We start from the raw sequence: 21,901 nt of genomic DNA, 5'->3' as shown, positions 1-21,901 counted from the left end.
TGACATATACATTTAAATAATTGATTGAAGCGTTTGATTAATAAGTATTTAGGGATTCCTGATTTGATCGTTAGCCAAGTATTAAACATTTTGTTTTTTTTTTTTTTCATGCAAATGGCATGCGTTTGAGTGTAAGCTGCACTCGAAGTGCATCTTTGTCGTCGCTGTTCGGGTAATTAACTCGTCGTGGGGCACATTTTCAATTAGCTGGGGAATGGATGGGTTCGGAATGGGGGTCAACTCACTTGGCATCTGATTCCAACAGCTGTTGCTGCTGCTGCTCCATCGATTGCTGGGTGGAGAGCAAGTACTGGGTGCGGGCCTCGTCGTGGCTCTTCTTTTTCAGATCGTACATCTTCTGGCGCTCGTGCTCGATAACCTGATGACCTGTCGAACGGAATTAAATTACAAAAATATTAATACATATTTTTAAACTAGCTTTAAATTGTTGAGTTTTTAATTATTTTAATATAATTTCTCTTTAAAAGATTTATTTGCTATACCATTTTAGTATCACATTTATATTCAAAAAAAAAATGTCCGAAGTAATTTGGTTTTTAAAGAATTTTTCAATGATTGCATTTTGAATTGTTTTAGAACAGCGTCTTTTTAATATAATTGCTCTGTAAGTTATATTTTTGTTATACCATTTTTATATCACATTTGCATTTAAATTTTGTACAGAATTTTGATGTTAAAAAAATTGCAGTTTGTATAAAGTTCGAAATTAAAATATATAATATGCAATTTTAATATCATATTTATATTTAAATAGTAATAACAAATAAAATAATGTAAAAAAAAAAATAAAGTTTGTATAACATTCTAATTAATACATATACTATTAAATAATAAGAAACCAGTCAATTGGCCATCTGTTCTAAAAGTATTAATTTATAAAATTCAACATTAAATTTCTGACCCTTAAAACAAAAGATAATAATAATTTAATCAATGAACCGGATTGTCAATCAAGTTGCCAAAAAATAAACAAATTGGTTTTAGGAACCACAAGAGCGAGGCAATAATAGTTTTTAAAAGGTTTCCTTTTTGTAAAACAAGATAGTTCAATATTATTAAAAAAAAAGCAATTTGTGGCCTCGTAAAAAATGGAAGTTAAAACATTGCTTTTCGTACCCTGCTGGGCGAGCAGAAGCTTGCGATTCCGCTCGATCTCCTTGATGCTGTCGAAGATCTTGGTGCTGGCGCCCTGGCTGGTGGAAATGGGCGCATCGTTGGCCACCTTGCAGCTGCGATCGATGTCGTCCTGCGAGGGCACCCGCCGCTCCAGCGGATTCACCTCGAAGCGATCGCCCTGCAGCGATAGATTGAAGCTGATCTGCTCGCAGCTGCCGCCGCCCAGATCCTCGAACAGCTGGAGCGGCAGACGCTTTGGCGTACTGGTGTTGGCCTCGATCTTATGGTTATAGAACATGTTCTCGTTCACGCTCTTGGACATCAAATCCTCCTGTTGGTTGCGTCGCTTCGGACAGAGCAGTTCGGCGGAGCCAAAGAGCGATTGGGACATCAGCCCGTTGACCAGATTGCTTCCACTGGAGTCCAATGGCGAACTGTGCGAACTGGGCGACTTGGGTGACTTGGGCGACTTGGGCGACTTGGGCGACGTGGGCTCCTCGGGCTCATCCGATCCGATTTGAATGCGCAGAGCGGCCAATTCGGCCTCCAAGGCCAGACGCTGCTCGTGCCGCTTGAACTCCTCGTGACTGGCATGATGCTCGGACTCCTCCTCGAAGTACTGGAACTCCAGGTCCTCGAAAGTCTTCCTATCGCTCTCAAGGGATTCGCACACCAGCTGCAGCTCCTCCTTCAGACAGGCATTGTTTGGTTTCTGCTTCAACATGGCTCGCAGTCTGAAAACAAATTTAAATTATTATTATTTTTGTTTTATTTTATTTTGCAAGAATATAAGCTCACTTCTTCAGCTGATCCTGCTTCATTTCAATGGACTGCTTCAGTTTGGCCTGCTGATTCTCCTCCATGACGCGAGTGGCATTCCTTTGGGCCTCCAAGCGACGAACTCGATTCTGCAGCGCCTGCAGTTGCAATCGCGGTGAGGCACTGGCGGCCAAGGGCTGCTCACCCAGTTCCAGCTATAAGAGAATGTATCACTTTTGTTAATAGATTCTTGAAGGCTTATCAGAAACAAAAAGGAAATCAATTCAGATTTTTCCTTTCTATTTGAGGTTAATAATTTAAAGACCTACTATGATCTTTATTAGTTTGTTTCCCATTCCGATACTTTTTTTACACAATCTTACTTCTCATTCGTGATGCACTTTAAGATAATATATTGATCGTGTTCGTTTTACTAACAGACTGATAAGCCCAAGAGTACGTCCTTAAATACTATCTTTTTTTTTTTTGATGCTGGATAAAAACGATTTTGGATTGATTCAGCAAATGCACAGCCCTAAGGCGGGTTTGAGCACCCCTGTCCTAAAATATAACTAATATCCCCTTAAAGCGAAGATGTTTCTTTGTGGAGCTCTAGGAACTCACCTCCAGTCCCTCGATTCCCGCTGAGGGCGGCAGTTCGGCCAGTTCCCGCTTGAGCTGCTTGCGCCGCTGGATGAGATCCCGTCGCTGGCGCTGCTCCAGATGGATGCTCCTCGGGGCCGGAGCTGGTTTGCGGCTCAATTTGGGGGACTGCGTCTGCGACTCCGTGGACTGCAGATTGAGGGTGAGATTGTTGATGTTCTTGTTGGATCGCTTGGCGGGCACTAGGCGATCCAATTGCTGCTGCTTCCGCTCGAAGGATTTGAATAGCTGATCGTAGTCGCGCTGTTGATTTGGAGCCGGTGGCTTGGGTGCCAACGGTGGTTTCACCAGGCTGGCCATGGGAATGGGAATGGGTATGGATGCGGCCTGGACTGCCGGTGGCGGACTAATGGCCAGGGCAAAGGCATTGCCAAAGGACACGTCCTTTTTGGGCGACATGCAGTTGGTGCGTATCTTGGTCCTGGGACTTTGCGGCACATATTTGCCGCCTGTAGTGGCCGCATTATTTTGGTTAAGATTCTCATGGCTGGCCCTCACCGCTGCCGTTGGAGGTACTCCACTGGATGGCCCTCCTCCTCCTCCTCCCGGCACATGGATTTGCCCATTGATCTCCACGCGATTGGGTCCCAGCAAGCGCACATTCTCATAGCCCGATGAGCTGCTCACAAGCGAAATATTGGCCGAGTTGCCTGCTCCTGCTCCTCCGCCTCCTGTCTGCTGTGGAAATGGTGACTTGTTCTTGTCCCGCGGCAACGAACCATTGGTTTTAATGCGATTCTGGACAATGGGCGAGGAGGTGATGCTGGAGGTGCTCGATGTATTGTGGTTGGGCGCCATGGTATTGTTCCTGTCCGCATACTCCGTGCATATCTTTAGCATGTCCTCCAGTTCAGCTCCTCCTCCTCCTCCATTAGAAATTAAACCATTGTTGATATCGCTATTCACACCATTCATGGAGTAGATCTGCAGGCCACCCGCTTTGGGATAACGATCGTAGCGATCATTGTTGACTTTGGTCAGCAGATCCGGTGGAGCCTGCTGCTGTTGCTGCTGCTGATGATGATGATGATGGTGCTCCTTGTAGATAGCCGCATTGCTGGGCACATTCCAGTAGCCACTGTTGCTGCCCACGCCCTTGGCAAACTGATTGTTCAGCTGCTTCTCATGGCGGTGATTCTCGGCCAGATTGCGGGCAAAACTGGCATACTTCTGGCCCAACACATCCTTGGCCGGCATATTTACGGTGACCAGATCGGAGGAGAACACCTTGGGACACTCCAGTTCGTAGGTGACGGAGGTTTGTTGATTGTTCATCGGATTGATGATGCTCTCGTAGAAGGACTCCAGCTCCAGGGATTGACTCAGTTCATGGGCCTGCCGCGCCGACTGCGTAAAATCGATCTGCGGCATCGAGATCCTCTCGTTGGAGCCCATCGCCGATCGCATCATCTGCGCCTCGTCCGGATTGTTGAACCTCAGGTAGTTCGAGTTGCCAATGGTGATCATCGCCCCCTGGCTGAGCTTGGTCTCCTCCACAATCGGAGCCCCGTCGATCAGCAGGCGGGAGTCCTGTTCCGGCACCAAAGTCACCTCGTTGGCGTCGCTCCTGCAAAATGAAAATAGTTTCATTAAAATTTTGTCACAATTTTAGATGTACTTAAAAGGAAAAGGTCATTTCACAAATCACTCATTTCTTATATTATATGACTTTATTTTTTATTAAGTGATTTAAGGAGACTGTATTTTCGATGCACCTTCTGAGAATTTCATTTATTCTGATAAAAGTGGCAATTTTTTGGAAGTCTCTTTTAAATTGTACTTTAAAAGAAATAAAATACCTTAACAGATTTGTTATATTATTACTTCATTTAATTATATTTCGTTAAAACTAAAAAATAAATTAAGAAATGTCTTTAACAGATATAATTAGTTCGCAATGGCATATTTACTTAAAAAAAAATAAATCTTGTGTATAACCAAAACTTGTTTATATTTTAAACCGATTTTGATTTCATTTTTTAACCAAACCAATCATATTTAAGTCAAATGATTAAACTTGAATGAATTTTATTTAAATGCTCTGCAGCTTTTAATTTATACAGATAAATTTTGTGGATTTCTTTTTGTTTTTAAAAACATAAAAGTCACGTGGTTTAATACTTTTAAAATTTTGTTAAGGCTTCACACACCTTCTAGTAAATGAGAAACATTCTGTAACTTTAAAATTTAACTGCATTGAAATATATGTAATTTTAAGCTAGTTAAATTCTATAGGCTAAATAAATCTTAAGTTAAGGGCTAAAATACCTGTAGATTGTGCAGTGCAACGGACGAACTCCGCTTCCATTCAACGAAATGCTGCAACTGGCTGCCGATCCAATCGTAGTGTCACCTAATAATATAGTATAACATATAAAATATAGTCAATACATATACATAACTTTGTTAAAACTCGTATTCAAAACTAAAAGTTTCACGTTTGAAGTGTTTTTTGGTAATGTGAGGCTGGAATATTTCAACAGTCAGTTCAACAGTATATTTCTTATCTCATTTCACATCTCTCTCACTCTCTGATTTTTTTGGGAATATACAGCATATTCTTGACATATCTCTATTTTGGTACAGTGGTATGTTTAACTACTATTGAAAATCAGGCTAGGAAATATGTATTCTCTCCTTAAATGTGAATATTCACGCTTTTTAATTTAGTTGAAACTATTAAAAATTAATAAAACCATACAAAAGTACGTTTAATAATAGTTTTCCATAAGCTTGTCTCTGTTTAAAATATTTGTTCATTATGTTATCTGCTATTTTTCAGGATTTTTTTATTTTGAATTATGTTTATTCGAAATATAATATTTAGATTGAGTTTATAATCGTTATAAGATTGATATGTTTAAATGCCCCATGCACATTTGAAAGTATTTAAGCCAATAAGCGCATATGTAATAAAAACATAACATAAAAACACAAAATAATAATAATTAATGTTTTCTTTTGTATTCACCTATTAACTGCTTATGATTAAGCCTTTAAATTTTATTACCAAAGCTTTTTTTGAATCTTTTCAACACTTTTAAGCCCATTGTAAACTTAACAAAAAATCAGCTTATCGCGGTTTGCTCACCATATTTGTTGTCTTTTGTGCGTTGCTTTCGCAAGACTTTTTTTGTTGTGTGTGCGCTTTGCTACTTATTGTTGCTATTGCTTTTTTTCGGTACTTTGCTTATCGCTTTACAAGTGACCTTGCCAGGTAAAAAGAGAGAGGGCGAGACAAGAATAGAGAGAGAGAGAGCAAATGAGAGAAATAGGTAAAAACGCGCACGCGTGGCCGCAGCAACAAACAAAGCACAAATGACACGGACGAGTGCGAGGGAGACGGACGCAACGGTGCGTGACCAGTGGTGCTGAATTAATTTAAACATTTCTGTCAATATTCTTAAATTAAGTACAAAACATATGAATTTTATATATTTTTAGAATATTTATTTAAAAAAAAATTATATAAAAAAAAACTAACATATTATCATACAATTCAAAAACATTAAAAACAATTTTTTTGAGAACCTTTCCAACTCACCTATGTGTATGTAGTGCAGGGTGACGGCGGTGCTCAGTCGTCCGCCGCCCAGAGAGACGAGATGCGGATCCGAGGCGGCGACTCTCAGCGACGGATCCTTTTTCGTCAAGGACATCTGCAACGAGGGAAAAAGAGCGGGAAGGCGGGCATTAAAAGGGCGCTCGAATGAATGGCTGGAATGTCCAGTGTCATTTGGGAGTTGCATGGCCAGCTGGCCGGTAAATGTTATTGGTTTTTCTCTGTTCGTTCCCTTTTTTGTATTTGACACACTGTTAAGGGATTTCAGGGGTTCCCTAATTATAAGTGAGTGTGTGTGTGTGTGCCAACGCACGTGCTCCTGAAAGGGAGGAAATTCCACAGCTGTGCTGAATTTTTGGTGGTTTAAACATAAGTAAACAGAAAAAGAATCACTAGGCATTCTTTTTATTATAAGCAATAAAATATTTTTTAAGAAAGTATTTGTTATATTTAATATACTTTTTATGTAAATTCATAGACTTAAGATCCCATAATACATTTTAGTGAATATTTGGTGGTTTAAACATAAGTTCACAGAGAATAAATATCTAGTCATCCTTTTTTTATAAGGAATACAATATTACTTAAATTTAATTGAGATATTTTCATAAATAATTAAATTTTTAGTAAATTCATAGCCTAAAGATAAAAAATATAAATATTCCCCCCTAAAAAATTGATAAGCTATTTCTTTTTTATACCCACGATTTTATGCTTTTTTTTACCGCTTGAGCTGCCGTACAATGGTTTTTCCAACTTCCGAATGATGTCATATGCAGCGAGTGCCGACGCTGACCACTGACCCCTTATTAGTCCCCCTTTCCATCCGATTTCCGACTCAAACTCAAACTCACGCACTTGTAACTGATAAAGTTGCACTCGCAACAGTAAAAATAAAAATATGTATAAAAAATGGAAAAGCAACAATAACAACAACAACAACATCAATCAAAAAGCGAAAAGAAATGGTGGAAAATTATGTACATATGTGCAGTAATATGAATGAATGTGTGAATGTTGATGTGTGTGTGTTTGTTTTAGAGATTGAAAACTTTATCAGGCAAACAACGTGCTCTCCCATTTTCCAGTTATCCAATGTGGGCACATAATGTGGAACGGTCACTTTATGGCCGCCACACACATCGGTCCAAGCAGCTACAGTGATACCAAAGCTATGGAATTATCAATGACATGATCACAACGACCATAAAATCATATTTCATCAGGGGCGCATGCAAAAGGGGTTTTACTTGGCCGTTGAAACTTCAGGTTGCATCTATTATGTTTGGAACACTTTATCGTTTTTTCTGTAGCTGTATGCATTAATATGTATATTCAAACAAGTTTATCTATGTATATAAAACCAGGATTAATTAGTTAATATATAAGAGCTTTACAAAAAAAAAACTTCAATTACTATACAAATTTTTTATAATTTTCTAGTTAAAAGATGAAATCTTTCTACGTCTGATATTAATCAGATACTATTTTTTTTTGATCATTTAGCTTTAGTTAAAGTCTATTAAAATAAGTATGGTTAATACAAAATATGTATTTTTTTTGTTTATAAATTACTATACAAATTATTTATAAAATTCAAATTAAAAGCAGAAATCTTTCTAATTGTTCAAATGCTGTGAAATGCATGTGAAATAATCCCCTGAATATTTATTAGACTAGGTCTTAACCCTCGAAAATCCCTGCTTGGTAGGCCACTGGATTATAATGATGATCATGATGCCGCCGCCACTTAATCGCAGTCGCCGTTTTGCCGTCGACCACTTTTGGTGTTTATGACCCAATTCGGACTGTTTCGGCTTCGTTTGCTTCCCTCCAGATTTTGGGGGCGGGGAATTGGGAGGAGAAGTGCTGGCCGGGAGATGGTGGGGCCCACATTTCGTAAAATATTCGAAGGTGGATCACCTGGCGGAAAGTTTGGAGAAGGGGGTACCCCTTAAACGCAACCATTTCCGCGCCCCAAAAATAAAAGTGAAAACTTTTAGTGCCTCAATGCGCTGCGACTTCCATATATCTTTCACTATTTTTTTCCGCTCCTACACAAGCTTTTTACCTGTTGTTTCTCAATTTTTTCTGCGAGTGCATGTGTGTGTGTTATCAAAGGTCGCATTTTTCATTTGTTTGTTTATGGTTGATTGATTGGGCTCATAACGTATTCGCCGTCAATGATTCAAGCCAACATATTCAATGTAACCCATATCACTGGGCTATAAATATAGGTAAGAGAATTCGATTTCCCGCCCTAGTTATCAATAAAAACTTAAGAGCATTCTGTGTTCCAGCAATAGAATTGTTTTTAATGGCGTATAATTACTTGTATTAAATATTGTATTTACGACCTTTTTTCTAGAAAAAAAGGTAATTCTTATAATAAATCGCTGTACTAAAAATTACTGCATTACTAAAAAGCTGTAAAGTTATTTTATAAAACAATAAAATCCTATAATGAAGTGTCAAGTTAAGAGACTTAAAAATGTCGGGACTCTTGGGGTAATATGTTATGTTTGTTTTTTCAAATTAGAAAATGAACAATATTAGCTAACAATAAATCATTTCCACAATCTCCTAACAGTTATTGGCATTTATTGTGCCATTTTTTCTTTATACATTTTCCAGTTTGCATGTCATCTTTAAAATTCAATTTCTTAACCCATGAGCGTTACTTTCGCTTTCCGTCTAGACGCTTCTTTGGTTTTTCTTCACTTTTTTTGTTCGTTTTTTGGTAGTGCCCCACCATCATCAGCATCATCATCAGCATCATCATCAGCATCATCATCATCAGCATCATTATAATCACAATGATGAGCGACTTCTCTGGGGGCTGTATCATGCACCATCAACCATCAACCGATCATTACAATAAAACATTACGAAATGCATTTGGCTTTTGCTTTATTTTATTTTCTTTTCTTTTCTTGGCGCTTCCCTCAAATTCTGTGGCACGTCATCATGTGTGACTTGGGGGCCCAAAGAAAATATCGTCAGAAAAGCTAGAGGAAAATCCACAAGATGTGTAATAAATTACGCCGAAGAAAGGCAAGACAACAAAGGCGAAATTAAAGTGAATCAAAATGGTCTGGAATAGTCGCTTCGGTTTGGTTTGGTTCGGTTTGCAAACAAAAACCAATCCAAAACCAAAACCAAAGTGAGTCAGAAGAAACGCCTGCGCCAAGATGCGTTCCCCAATTGCCTCCTTTCCTCCGAATTGTGTGTTTTTGTAAGCTTTTTATGACCGCCAACAACAAAGGTATTTCAATTTTATTGAGATAAGATAAAGGCAAACGGAAAATCATCGAAAGAGTCGGCAGAGATATGCCGTGAAGCCAGCATTATGTAAAAGCTCTGGGCCGATAACAAACATACTTTTTATACAACGCGGGTAATGGTAATAACCTGGATAACTTTACAAATATTTTATTAAATACATTTAAAAGAAAAAATTGTCATAGAAACTAAACTATTGTTACATGAATTTCAAACTATTGGATATGCGCTCAATGAGATGCGTATTTAATTAATACCACGAAAGTATCTAAATAAAACGTATGAAGTTTAAAAATAAGACCTCAGTTTTAGACTCTTTCGTATAGAAATTAAACTAAAAAGTGTAGGGGTTAAATTGATTAGTTTAATTTTAAGACACACTTATTAAAATTAAGCTTTTGGATGTTGTTTTCGGTGTAGTTATATTTACAAAAGTTTTACAACTAAATGTATTTAGTTTTCAGTTTAACGCTATACTGCATAATTTTATTGCATTAATTAAATTCTGTTCAATTGTTTAATTTATTATTTGGCAGTCAAACAATGGTTTTAATGAACTATATAATTTTAATGAACCCATTATTTTCACCCCTGCTGTGCCTGGAAACCCAAAATCATTTGGTGACACGTGTGTCGAGGGTATGGAACTCTAAAATATGGTACGAGGCTATATAGATGAGGCATCTTTACTCACAAGACAAATAATCAAACAAAAGAGTGTCAATGCAATTAACAGTTTCCTTTTTCCCCTTATTTTTGCCCAGTTCTTCCCCTCATTAACCCCTAAACGCAACAACACCCCCACAAATGGTTCGACTTTAGCCTGATGAGCTCCCTCCGATCATGAATACATTTTTGCCATTTTTAGTTGACTTTATTTATAGAGAGCAAACACAGCTGGTAAATATATGCCTCCCTTTTTTCCCCACGACCCTTACACTGGAACAAATTTAAGGTCAGTTTGGTTTGCTTATTATAAAGAAAATTGTTTAGTTAAATTCTGTATAAATAATATTATTTCTATTTCAAATATATAAATTTCTGTATTAGATTGAATATGCTTTTCAATCAGTTTTTAAATAATTTATTGCAGTAATACAGTAAATTAAAATGTTTGTAAGCACTTTTAAATTTGTGTCTAATTTTTAAAAGTGCATAGTTGGTAACTTAAATTCTATTGTGTTTAAATTTTGAGAGTGTACAAAATGTATGCAAGGTGCACTAGCAGGCCAACTGTCAATATAAATTCGATTTGGCAAAAAACTCGGTTTGTTTGTTTGCTTATTTTTGGGCTGCTGTCAGTTTTGGCTTCATTTCAGTGCCAAAAATCCAACGCATTCCGCAGACAAGTTTTCTTTCTTTATTTATTTATTTTGCCGGGCTGGTGGGCGTGACCCGAGGGCGTTTGCTAATGGCATTTTGCTGTTTCAAAGCCAAACAAATGCCAAATGTAAGCCAGGCCAATGTGGTATTCAGCTTGAGACGTGACCTGAACAAGGGAATTAAAACCCTTGGATATTGGATAAAACATATGAGAACGAACTTCCGGTAACCGAAACTCCACTTAAAAGTACAGCTTGTGATGCCAGTGCACGTTCAAGGAAAAATCCCAAACGTGCCATGAAATAGTCACAAATAATAATAATACATTATTATTTAACCATGACATGAAAGCTTAGTTATGTGCTTATCTGTTTAATTATTTTTATAGTATTTTAATTTAATCTGATTCAGTTTAAAAACATTATACAACACATATGAATCACAGTAACAATGATTGTATTATCGTCTATCTAAATAAATTCCCCGAAACCCTATGTGTACTCCATGTGTAATCCATATTTAAAGGGTATACACCGCACCTTATCTTTGGGTTAAGCATATTGAGAACACGAACCATAAATAAATGCTCATGTTTACCCATTTGAGTACCTTTAATATCTCGAGACCTTCGGGGACATCGAATAATATCAAAAGTCAAATGTGGAACACGGTTTCTATACTAACAAGCAAACAAGAGACATGTTGCATATGGCTGACACGATTGCGAGCTCATTTCGTGGCTATAAAAACACAAACATAATTATGTATGCAAACCGAAATAAAACATATTTTTGCTAATTGTGAATTAAAATCTTTAGCAGATCGTAGCCAAAGCAAACGGATAACAGACATTAATAAGTTTTTTAAAAAGACAGACGAATACGGTGAAGCTTCTATAATTTAATAAAAAGCAATAATTTTATTAAGATTATACAAACAATTTAAATTTGTTTTAATAAATATTTGGCATGACGAAATAGTTGTATGCTTAGCACAAAAATCTCTTTAAAATATAAAATTTATTATTGAGGATATTTAAGTGGGCTTTCCTTAACAAAAAAATTTTTTTTGAAGACAAACTAATAAATAAAAAATCTTTTATTAAAAAGTGAGGCTGCAAATATTATATATATATTTTTTAAACCTTTTGAACATTGTTGTTCTTTTGATGAATAAAGTTTATCTGAGTTTTTAGTTTAAGACCATATCGCTAGCTATTTTATTTGCGAAGGTCAGTCGACACAGTTACGTGCGTAAAATAAAGTATAAATAAATTACAGAGACAGCAGGGAGTGGTGAAAAGGGGGACGCATGCCCATGCCTTGTGCATAACAAAATGCAACCCACTTTTGGCACCACGCCCCCGTCAACGCCCCCTTCTGCCACACACCCCGCCTAATAATGTGTGAAAATTATCGCAGCGTTTATTTTACCTGTCGCAAAGTTGTTGATTGTCAAAGGGTTTTCACCGTATTCCCCCCGTTTGTTCTATTGCTGTGACATAGTTTAAAGTCCATTAACATGTTCAAAACTCCACCCACGCAAAGAGAAGGGTAACTGTGAATTGTGGGCGCCACTTGGAACTGTCAAAATGCCAACTAACAAACAAAAACTCACAGAGATGACAGCAAACAAAGCCTATTCATGCAAATCATACAGAAAATGTTAGCTTAAATTTCCTTATTTTTAAATTTTAGTTTTAAAGCAACTAAATAATTCTGAGAAGGAAGGAATTGAAAAAAAATAATAATATGTAATACTAATACATACTATCCCTTTTTCAAATATAAATTTTTTTGTGAATTTAAGAAAAAACAAGAAGGAAAGCAAACTTCGGCAAGCCGAAGTTCATATACCCTTGCAGCTATTGCATTAATTAAATACTTTTGAAAACATTTAAATTATGATTTACTTGAGTATGTGCTAAAAAAAAACATTGAAACTATGATTATTTGCAGCTCAATTATTAGATAGTTATTTTATATATTTTTATTATTTCTATGGGAGCTATATGCTATAGACGTCCGATTTTGATAAAATTTATACCATAATTCTGAAATAATTAAACATTGCTATATGTCGAAGAACTAAACAAAAAATTAAAAAACAGAAAAGTTATAATTTTTTTCATTTATTTTTCCGATTGTTCCTATGGGAGCTATATGCTATAGTCGTCCGATTTTGATGAAATTGAAACCGTAATTCTGAAATATTAAACCATTACTATATCTCGAAGAACTAAACAAAAAATTAAAAAACAGCAAAGTTATAATTTTTTTTCATTTATTTTTCCGATTGTTCCTATGGGAGCTATATGCTATAGTCGTCCGATTTTGATGAAATTTAAACCGTAAATCGGAAATATTTTACCATTACTATATGTCGAAGAACTAAACAAAAAATTAAAAAACAGCAAAGTTATAATTTTTTTTCATTTATTTTTCCGATTGTTCCTATGGGAGCTATATGCTATAGTCGTCCGATCCGGCTCGTTCCGACTTATATACTACCTGCAATAGAAAGACAACTTTTGGGAAAGTTTCATGCAGATAGCTTTAAAACTGAGAGACTAGTTTGCATATAAACGGACGGACAGACGGACAGACGGACAGACGGACATGGCTAGATCGACTCTCCTAGTGATGCTGATCAAGAATATATATACTTTATAGGGTCGGAAACGTCTCCTTCACTGCGTTGCAAACTTCTGACTGAAATTATAATACCCTCTGCAAGGGTATAAAAATTCGGGAATAAAAAAAATAGTTTTTAATAAATAGTAAATTAGAAAATACAAATTTGAATAGCCTGGGACTATGAATTTGTATTATATATGTAAATATGACATAAACATATGTACATGTATTACATTTTTATACCCTTGCAGAGGGTATTATAATTTCAGTCAGAAGTTTGCAACGCAGTGAAGGAGACGTTTCCGACCCTATAAAGTATATATATTCTTGATCAGCATCACTAGGAGAGTCGATCTAGCCATGTCCGTCTGTCCGTCTGTCCGTCTGTCCGTCTGTCCGTCCGTTTATATGCAAACTAGTCTCTCAGTTTTAAAGCTATCTGCATGAAACTTTCCCAAAAGTTGTCTTTCTATTGCAGGTAGTATATAAGTCGGAACGAGCCGGATCGGACGACTATAGCATATAGCTCCCATAGGAACAATCGGAAAAATAAATGAAAAAAAATTATAACTTTGCTGTTTTTAATTTTTTGTTTAGTTCTTCGACATATAGTAATGGTAAAATATTTCCGATTTACGGTTTAAATTTCATCAAAATCGGACGACTATAGCATATAGCTCCCATAGGAACAATCGGAAAAAATAAATGAAAAAAAATTATAACTTTGCTGTTTTTTAATTTTTTGTTTAGTTCTTCGAGATATAGTAATGGTTTAATATTTCAGAATTACGGTTTCAATTTCATCAAAATCGGACGACTATAGCATATAGCTCCCATAGGAACAATCGGAAAAATAAATGAAAAAAATTATAACTTTTCTGTTTTTTAATTTTTTGTTTAGTTCTTCGACATATAGCAATGTTTAATTATTTCAGAATTATGGTATAAATTTTATCAAAATCGGACGTCTATAGCATATAGCTCCCATAGAAATAATAAAAATATATAAAATAACTATCTAATAATTGAGCTGCAAATAATCATAGTTTCAATGTTTTTTTTTAGCACATACTCAAGTAAATCATAATTTAAATGTTTTCAAAAGTATTTAATTAATGCAATAGCTGCAAGGGTATATGAACTTCGGCTTGCCGAAGTTTGCTTTCCTTCTTGTTTTTTATTAAAATTGCATAATATATAATACTTTGTTACAAATAGAAAATGTAGTTAAAAGGTAGAACCAGTAGAATAATTTTTCACCACTTACGTAAATTATTTATAAATTATTAATTTTAAGATCTCAATGGAAAACAATATTTTTACAAGTAAAACAAATACATTTTTGATAAAAATACAAAAATTAACCAATAAGCGTGATTTTTAGCCCATCTCTGATCTTCGATTCCATTTTCGATGGGGTTATGTGGGGGCTTTTCTGTGTGTCAAGTGGCTTGTTGATTATGCTCATGACTTCGAGAGAATTCCCCAAAAATGGGGAGAAAAGGAAACTACACTCAAGCGTCTTTTAGGGAAGTTAAAAAGAAAAAATAGAACAAATCTAATTAACACACCATTTCAGGCAATTCTCAGCCGCTTGACTCGCCGATGCGGTGCTCATCTCCATCCAATTGAGTTCAATTGAAGTAACTACCAACAATGGGACACCATTTATGAATCATTTGTGGAAAATATTACAAAAATCAACGGGGAAATTGCAGAAAGAGTGCAATGCAAATGCAAACAAATGCGTGATGTCATCACAGAGGCAGCAGAAAAGCAGCAACATCAAAGCAATTGCATTTAACACGACAACAACGAAGACAAAGCGTATACCGCAATCAGCGGGCCAAGTTGCTGTCGTACACTGTGAAAAATAATTTGTAATCAAAACAAAAAGCCACATAAAATACATAATAACATATACTATTCTTATATCAATTGGAACAATTATTTTATTAACAATAGGAGAAAACAGGGTTGTAACTTTTAATAAGAAAATAATTATAAAAAAAATTATTATATATTGGATTTTATTTAAATGTGTACTTATCATTAAATGTTTTTTAAAATATAAAAATATATACAAACACAGATGTGTGTATTTCATTACAAAAAGTATTTACATTAATGATTTAAATATGAAAACAATTTTTGTTTACCCAAAATCTTGGATTTTATTTAAATTAAAATTTATTTTTGTAAATTTTGTTAAAATTATACAAATGTATGCTAATTATGGATAAAAAGAGAAATTTAAAATGGGATCTTTGGAAAGACGGGATCGGGGTCTTTGAGAAACACCCTTTACATTAAGAAAAGCAAGTCATACCTCATATATAAATTATTTTTTCTGTGTAGCGGCTATTGTTGTTATTTTTACGGTTTTTGTTTTTGTGAGTATGTGGCTGTGTGGGGGTAAAGTAATTCAAAGTAAAGTGAGGCAAAGTGAAACAACAAAACTTGATCTGACTGGATGACTTCATTAACGGAACACGCAGCAAACAAAGCGAATTTACATCCACAAGTTCATCGAAAAAACTACAAGCTAAAATTAAAAAAAAAAACGGAACCATTACGCAAACCCATAATAATTATTAATAATATAGTCAATGCATTTTGCTTTAAGCCTTAAATCTAATAAGTATTTTGTGATATAAAAAAAACTTTAAACCTTTCTTTAAATCTCAGAAAATTATTTAATATTAGATATTCAATGGTCGGAAGTAGTTGTTCAATAAACCATTATATTTTAATTTTTGTAGTTTCGCCATATATTTTACTGAGAATATGAACCAATAGGATGTTTCTTATAAGGATTACGCTAGTTGGTTCTTTTTTTTGAGGTAGGCGTCATTGCTTTAATTTATTTAGTTTATTGATTCAATTAAATTCAACTTTGAGCAATGCGTTTAATTAAAGTCAAGTCCCAAGATGAAAATGGAGGCCATCTTTGTCCCACGCACAGTGCGTGAACTCCAGGGGCGAACAGGGGTTAATGGTGGGGGTTTGTTGAACCCACCGACAACAGAAAAGGGCAACAAAAAACTACGGTGTTGTTTTTTTTAGTCATGTCTTTTTGTTTTTGCACTGTACACGGCCGGAAAACGGAAGCGCCTGTTTCGGTATTGTTTATTATTGTCTGCATTTATGCTGCGCTGCTGCCCATTGTGAGAATTATGAATGCGCGTTTTATGGTTATGGGCTAGGAACTATAGGGAATGTCATAGAGAATGTTGTTGTGGGGGAATGTTGTCATATAGTGAATGGCATAGGGAAATATTATGGATAACGGAGAATGGAACTTGCGGCTAGAAAACCCAAAGCGGCCAAATGGAACGACATTCTGACATTGCAATAGGAGCACTAAAGGTGTCGCCTCCAACTATCGCCACATGTCACACATGGCACGTACACTTGCCAAAACACCTGCGAAATTGGCAGTTAGGAAGGCGATATAGCTAAAGAAATATATTTGAATATATTTGAAAACAACAGATATCTGTAAAAATATGGAGCAACGACATATTTTCTTTATAGTTGATTTTAAACACACAACTTTAAAAATAAATGTACCTCAATATTTTGAAATTATTTTTTTTTAATTCAAACCGAATGCTAATAGGGTTTTTTTATTTATAATTTATTTGTTATATAATAGTAAAATATATATTTTTAATTCAAAACATATCCAATTTTGGAATTAGCAAAATATCGAACATTTTTTGAGATTAGGTACATATGTACTTTCAAATATTTTTGGGATGCACATTTTTGAAAATTTAGATATTTTGATATACAATATGATATTTTGTGTTTTTTGTCTTTTTTAAACATACTATTAGGTTAGGAAAACTAGGTTGTCTGAATGCAGTTTTTCCAGTGCATCGCCGCATATTCATCACTCACACACAGCGATATGGACGCACCATTAAAGATCAGCGACGGTGACAAAGTGCGTCCGGTTTTCAAAAAGTGTCGGATGCAAATGTGCAAAGCGACTAAGAGTGGGTGGAGGAGGAGGAGGGGGAGGGGATAAAGACGAGGAGGAGGAGCAGTACGGATAAAGAGAAGGAGAAGCCAGAAGAGAGATAAAAAGAAAATAAATCGAATTGGGAGGGAGAAAACAATATTGGCAATGCACTTTTTGCAGGGAGGGAAATTGTAAATCGAAATCGAAACAGCGGTGGAAAATGCTTTTGCTTCCACATTTTCCACTCTTTTTCCAACCAGCTGCAACACCATAAAGTGTGAAATGGAAAAACACATAAAAAACAGGAAAAAGAGGGGGGAAAAGAACAAAACATATGCCGGCGGCCCGTGGAAATGCGGCACAGTGGGTCATAAGTGTTAAATCATTTAAGTACGAAAAATATTAAAACAAGACGGAAGCTCGTTAAATTTCCCATTTCGAAATTTCCAGAATAAAATTTAATTGAATGGGAACGAGAAGACAATTAAATACAAGAATTTAGGTTTCTCCCTTTCAAACTGGAAAAATTAAAAAGTTGAGGATGAAAACTGTTATGCAGATACCTAAAAATTAAAATGTGATTTATGTAGAAAAAATTTACGCATAGAGCGTAGAAAGTTAAACATTCTAAAAGTAAAAATCGTTTCTATAAGCTTAAGTGTTCCAATTAAAATTGGCAATCTATATTTGTAACATAACTCTACATTTTAGAATAAATAATTTACTTTAAAAAAATAAACTATCTGTGTTTAGAGTATACATGATGATTATAACCATTTGAAACTTGCTTACTTAAAGCCAGATAAAGAAAAAAAAAACAACTGCATTCATAGTGTTCCTTGAAATTTAAAGAAGCCCTTTTAATTCGACACTTTCGGACTTTCGGGAACAAGATCTTCAAAGGCGATTCTAGAGAATTCCTACGGGGGTTTTTGCATAACAAGCGCTATTGTGTTTTTTGTGTATTTTTGCAAGTGAAATTCAAGAAGGAAGAGGAGTAGCCTTTAAGCGATTCCCCAGAACGGCGTCATCCATCTTGCACTTGATGCGAGGCCATTTAATGCCCGTCGCGAAAATAAACTTCTCAGGAAGTTTGCCACCCACCGATGATGCAAAATGAAACCACTCTGGCAAATAAATCCAATTCCATCCTATTCATTTTGCTTGGTCCGCAAACTGATGGTCGCCAGTGTGTAGTAAAAGTAAATGTCCACATCTGTTTGCTTATTTGTTGACACACAAACTGCAAACCAAAGCAGAGTTTTACGCTTTAATTTTATTCTTTGCCAATGTTGTGTTGATGTTTAAACGAGCTGTCTGCAGATGGGAGAAAATGACACCCAGATCGTTTGCTTTTATGTTTTCCTGCGTTTGATTTGAATGTTTTTACTCTAAAAAGAGACTGGTAGCACAAAACATCCAGCCTTTACATTATTTTATTCATTGCAATTAATATAATAGTATTTGGTAAGGTATTATATTCTTTTTCAAACTATGTTTATTCATATCATATTGTATTTTTATGTGCAAAATGTAACATTAATTTTAGATTCATATTTTTAGAGATCAAATATTTGTTTTGCTATTTTGTTTCAAACTTCATATTTTACTTGAACTTATTTTATTATATTATAAATTATGTATTTAATTTAAATATTTTTCTCTTAAAAATTTCAGTATTAAATAAATGCTTTTAATTCGACTGAGTTGTCTGCAACTGGAACTGAGCTAATTTCTTGGAGCAAACAGTTAAAACAAAATAAAAAAAATAACCGGCAAAAAAAAAACAATTGTTAGGTGAGCCGGCTAAGGCAACAAATTTATATAAGGCCATGACAACAATCGAGCGGCGAAAAAACAACAAATTTGAGTTTTACAAAGCGCAGGCGTCGCTGCCAATAATATCCAGCCCACCTAACGCAATAATTTAGCAAACATAAAAATAACAAAATGTGTAAAAAGCAAAGAAAAAGACACAAGCGGCGAAAACTAGCCCCGAAAATCGAACTGAAAATGCTCTGAAACTGATTGGAAAATACAGATATCGATCAAAACCATTCAAATTTAATTTAATTGCTGGCCATTTAATGGCGATAAAAAGCCAATAAATTACAGTCTGAGCGTGAAAGTTGCTGCATTTATAACTTGTGTACTAATTTGAATACAAATTAAGTACAACATCGTTTAGATTTAAATAAATTAAATTTACATTTTACAATCCTTAACAAAACTACAACTAATGTGTAGAAATTCATTTGAAAGTGTTTATATGAATTAATGAATTCGATGAGTGTTTTAAATAAAGAGGTATGAAATGCATTTGGGTCAACTAAATTTTTTCTATTGAAAACATAGATTTTTCGGATTAAAATTTAAATTTAAATTAAACTTTTTAAATAATTTCATTTATTTTAGGCAGTACATTAAAAGTATTACATTCCCTTGCAACAATTTATTGATATTAAATAAAAGTTACTTAAACTTTTAAACATTATTTTTTACCTATTTTAAATGTCTAATCTCAACTTAATTCTGCCCTCATTTCTGGGGTAGTGTATAAATGGCAATATGTATTCATAACCCAAGTCAAGCGTTAATTTTCGTCTTGAACTTCGCTTTGCTTTACTTTATTTTCCGCCTTCCTTTGTTGTTTGCCCTTTTTTTGTGATCTCAGACACGTTCCACTCGCGATTGAAATTTAGTAGCCCGAAAAAAAAATGTGTATAAAAAAGAACTAAAAAAAAAACAGCGAACTGCCGGTAATATAAGCCTCGAACAAGTTCTCGGGTAAATAATTAAATATGTATCTTGGCTTTTTATATTCGCTGGTTATTTGTGTATTTAGCCGGGCCATTCATTTACTGGCCTTGCCATTCCCAGTGATGCCAATTTGAGCAATTTACATAATTCCAGTCGCTGGGAATGGGTTTTGTGGCCCAATAGTAACTACTTTTAGACGTCAAACGGCAGACGGCGGAAATTCACAGACATTATTCAGTAATTACAATCCGCTTTCCACTTCTGAGCCGCTGATTTTCTTTTTAATTTTCAATTTAATGTAGCAGGCTTTCAGTTTAAGCCAGTTCGGAGTTCGATGCTGTTGCAATATTTTTTAACAACTCATCCTTTTCTTTTGGTATTCTAATATAAGGCTAAATATTCAAAAAACAAAAAATGGGAGTTTTTGAATTTTTTAAACTAAATCAAAAGGACAATTTTAATCTGTTTATATAGAGGTTAAAGCCAGTTCGGAGTTCAATGCTGTTGCATCGCATTGGCAGCCACGCCCCAAAGGAAAAGGCAAAAGAAACGCGCAACTGAACTTTCGCAACCACCCTACCCTCTCCCCCCAGCGACAACCTTAACCCCCCGGCAGCCGCCGCCGCTTAACCCTCGGCAGGCACAGCCACAACAACTGACCCACTCACTCGAGAATCCCTCTCTTTCCCGCCTGTCTGAGCTGCTTTTTATGGAAACCGGCTAAATTCCATTTGATTTGGAAGTTGGAAGTCGGGCCAAGAGCCAAAGCCTCGTCTTCTTGTCATCATTTCTTGCCTTGCCTTGCCTTTTCTTTTCTTTCTTTCTCTGCACGGGAAAAAATATTCCCACATATTGCCCATACCAAAAATGCATTGCTGATCCATTAACATATTGCCATTCTTGGGCATTTCGTTGGTGGGATCTGAACTGGTTTTTTCTTAATATTTAAGAAAGTATGTGCTCTTTTTTGTAACTGAGACTGTATATCTTAGCTTTTGGACTAAGAAGTTTTTCTTATTAACAAAATATTACATTTTTTTTGCAAAAAATAAGTACCATAAAACGTGAGGGCAGTCAAAAACCAACTAATTAATCTTATCTTTTGTTTTGTCTCCCTTTTTAAATAGCTAAGGAATATTTATCTTAATCTCTAGATTTAGACCAAAAATATAGGGTTCTAAATCTATGTAAACTTGATTTGGCATACAAGCTCTTGAAAGTTGAAAGAAAAAATTAAATAAATATAAGTTATTTAAAAACAGTATATATTCTGTAATGTATTTTACATATGTATACATTTTTCATAAGACTCTCTTGGGTTTATATTTTTTGATTCTAGAAATCTGGTGAGAATTCTCTAGCCTTTTAATTTTTTAAACTTAAATTAAACAACTTAAACATTATTTAATATTTTTCTTGATACTTGAAAATGCAAAATAAAAACCTACTGTTATAATTGAACAAAATAAAATTATTTAAAAACTGTATATATTCCTTTATGTATTTTTAAAATGTCTATGGATTTTTCATAATTCTATGGGTTTTTATTTATTGTCTAGTTTTTTAGTTTCTTAAACCTATTTAAAAGGGTTTAAATATTAGTTTAATTATTTTTGTACTTGAGTAAGCAAACTGAAACCATTTTTTTTTCAGTGTACTGCATTTCACTCGACTGTCAAGGGCGTTGGGATTTTGTTTTAGCAGCTTACAATATCGTATGGATTAAAATGACAATATGTAAGCCCTTTCAGGATATAATATTTATATGTGTATTTTAAGTGCAATTAAAATAAACTTAGTTGCAATGCT

General features: G+C 35.0%; 1 protein-coding gene across 1 annotated transcript in view; it reads right to left on the bottom strand.

The window, feature by feature from the left end:
- The window catches only part of LOC128264441 (pleckstrin homology-like domain family B member 1), a 31,541-nt gene that overhangs the window by 9,202 nt on the left and 438 nt on the right, over positions 1 to 21,901 (bottom strand). The window contains exons 2-7 of the mRNA XM_052999900.1: positions 6,104 to 6,218; positions 4,828 to 4,912; positions 2,521 to 4,126; positions 1,936 to 2,111; positions 1,138 to 1,871; positions 246 to 387 (exon numbers count right to left, since the gene is read on the bottom strand). Of these exons, the coding sequence (XP_052855860.1) occupies positions 246 to 387; positions 1,138 to 1,871; positions 1,936 to 2,111; positions 2,521 to 4,126; positions 4,828 to 4,912; positions 6,104 to 6,218 (2,858 nt within the window). The remainder of the gene's footprint in view (positions 1 to 245; positions 388 to 1,137; positions 1,872 to 1,935; positions 2,112 to 2,520; positions 4,127 to 4,827; positions 4,913 to 6,103; positions 6,219 to 21,901) is intronic.

This window comes from Drosophila gunungcola, unplaced genomic scaffold, assembly GCF_025200985.1.
Source record: "Drosophila gunungcola strain Sukarami unplaced genomic scaffold, Dgunungcola_SK_2 000070F, whole genome shotgun sequence".
In the NCBI taxonomy this organism is placed as follows: domain Eukaryota; kingdom Metazoa; phylum Arthropoda; class Insecta; order Diptera; family Drosophilidae; genus Drosophila; species Drosophila gunungcola.
The sequence above is the reverse complement of the archived record's forward strand: the minus strand, read 5'-3'. Positions and strand labels throughout refer to the sequence as shown.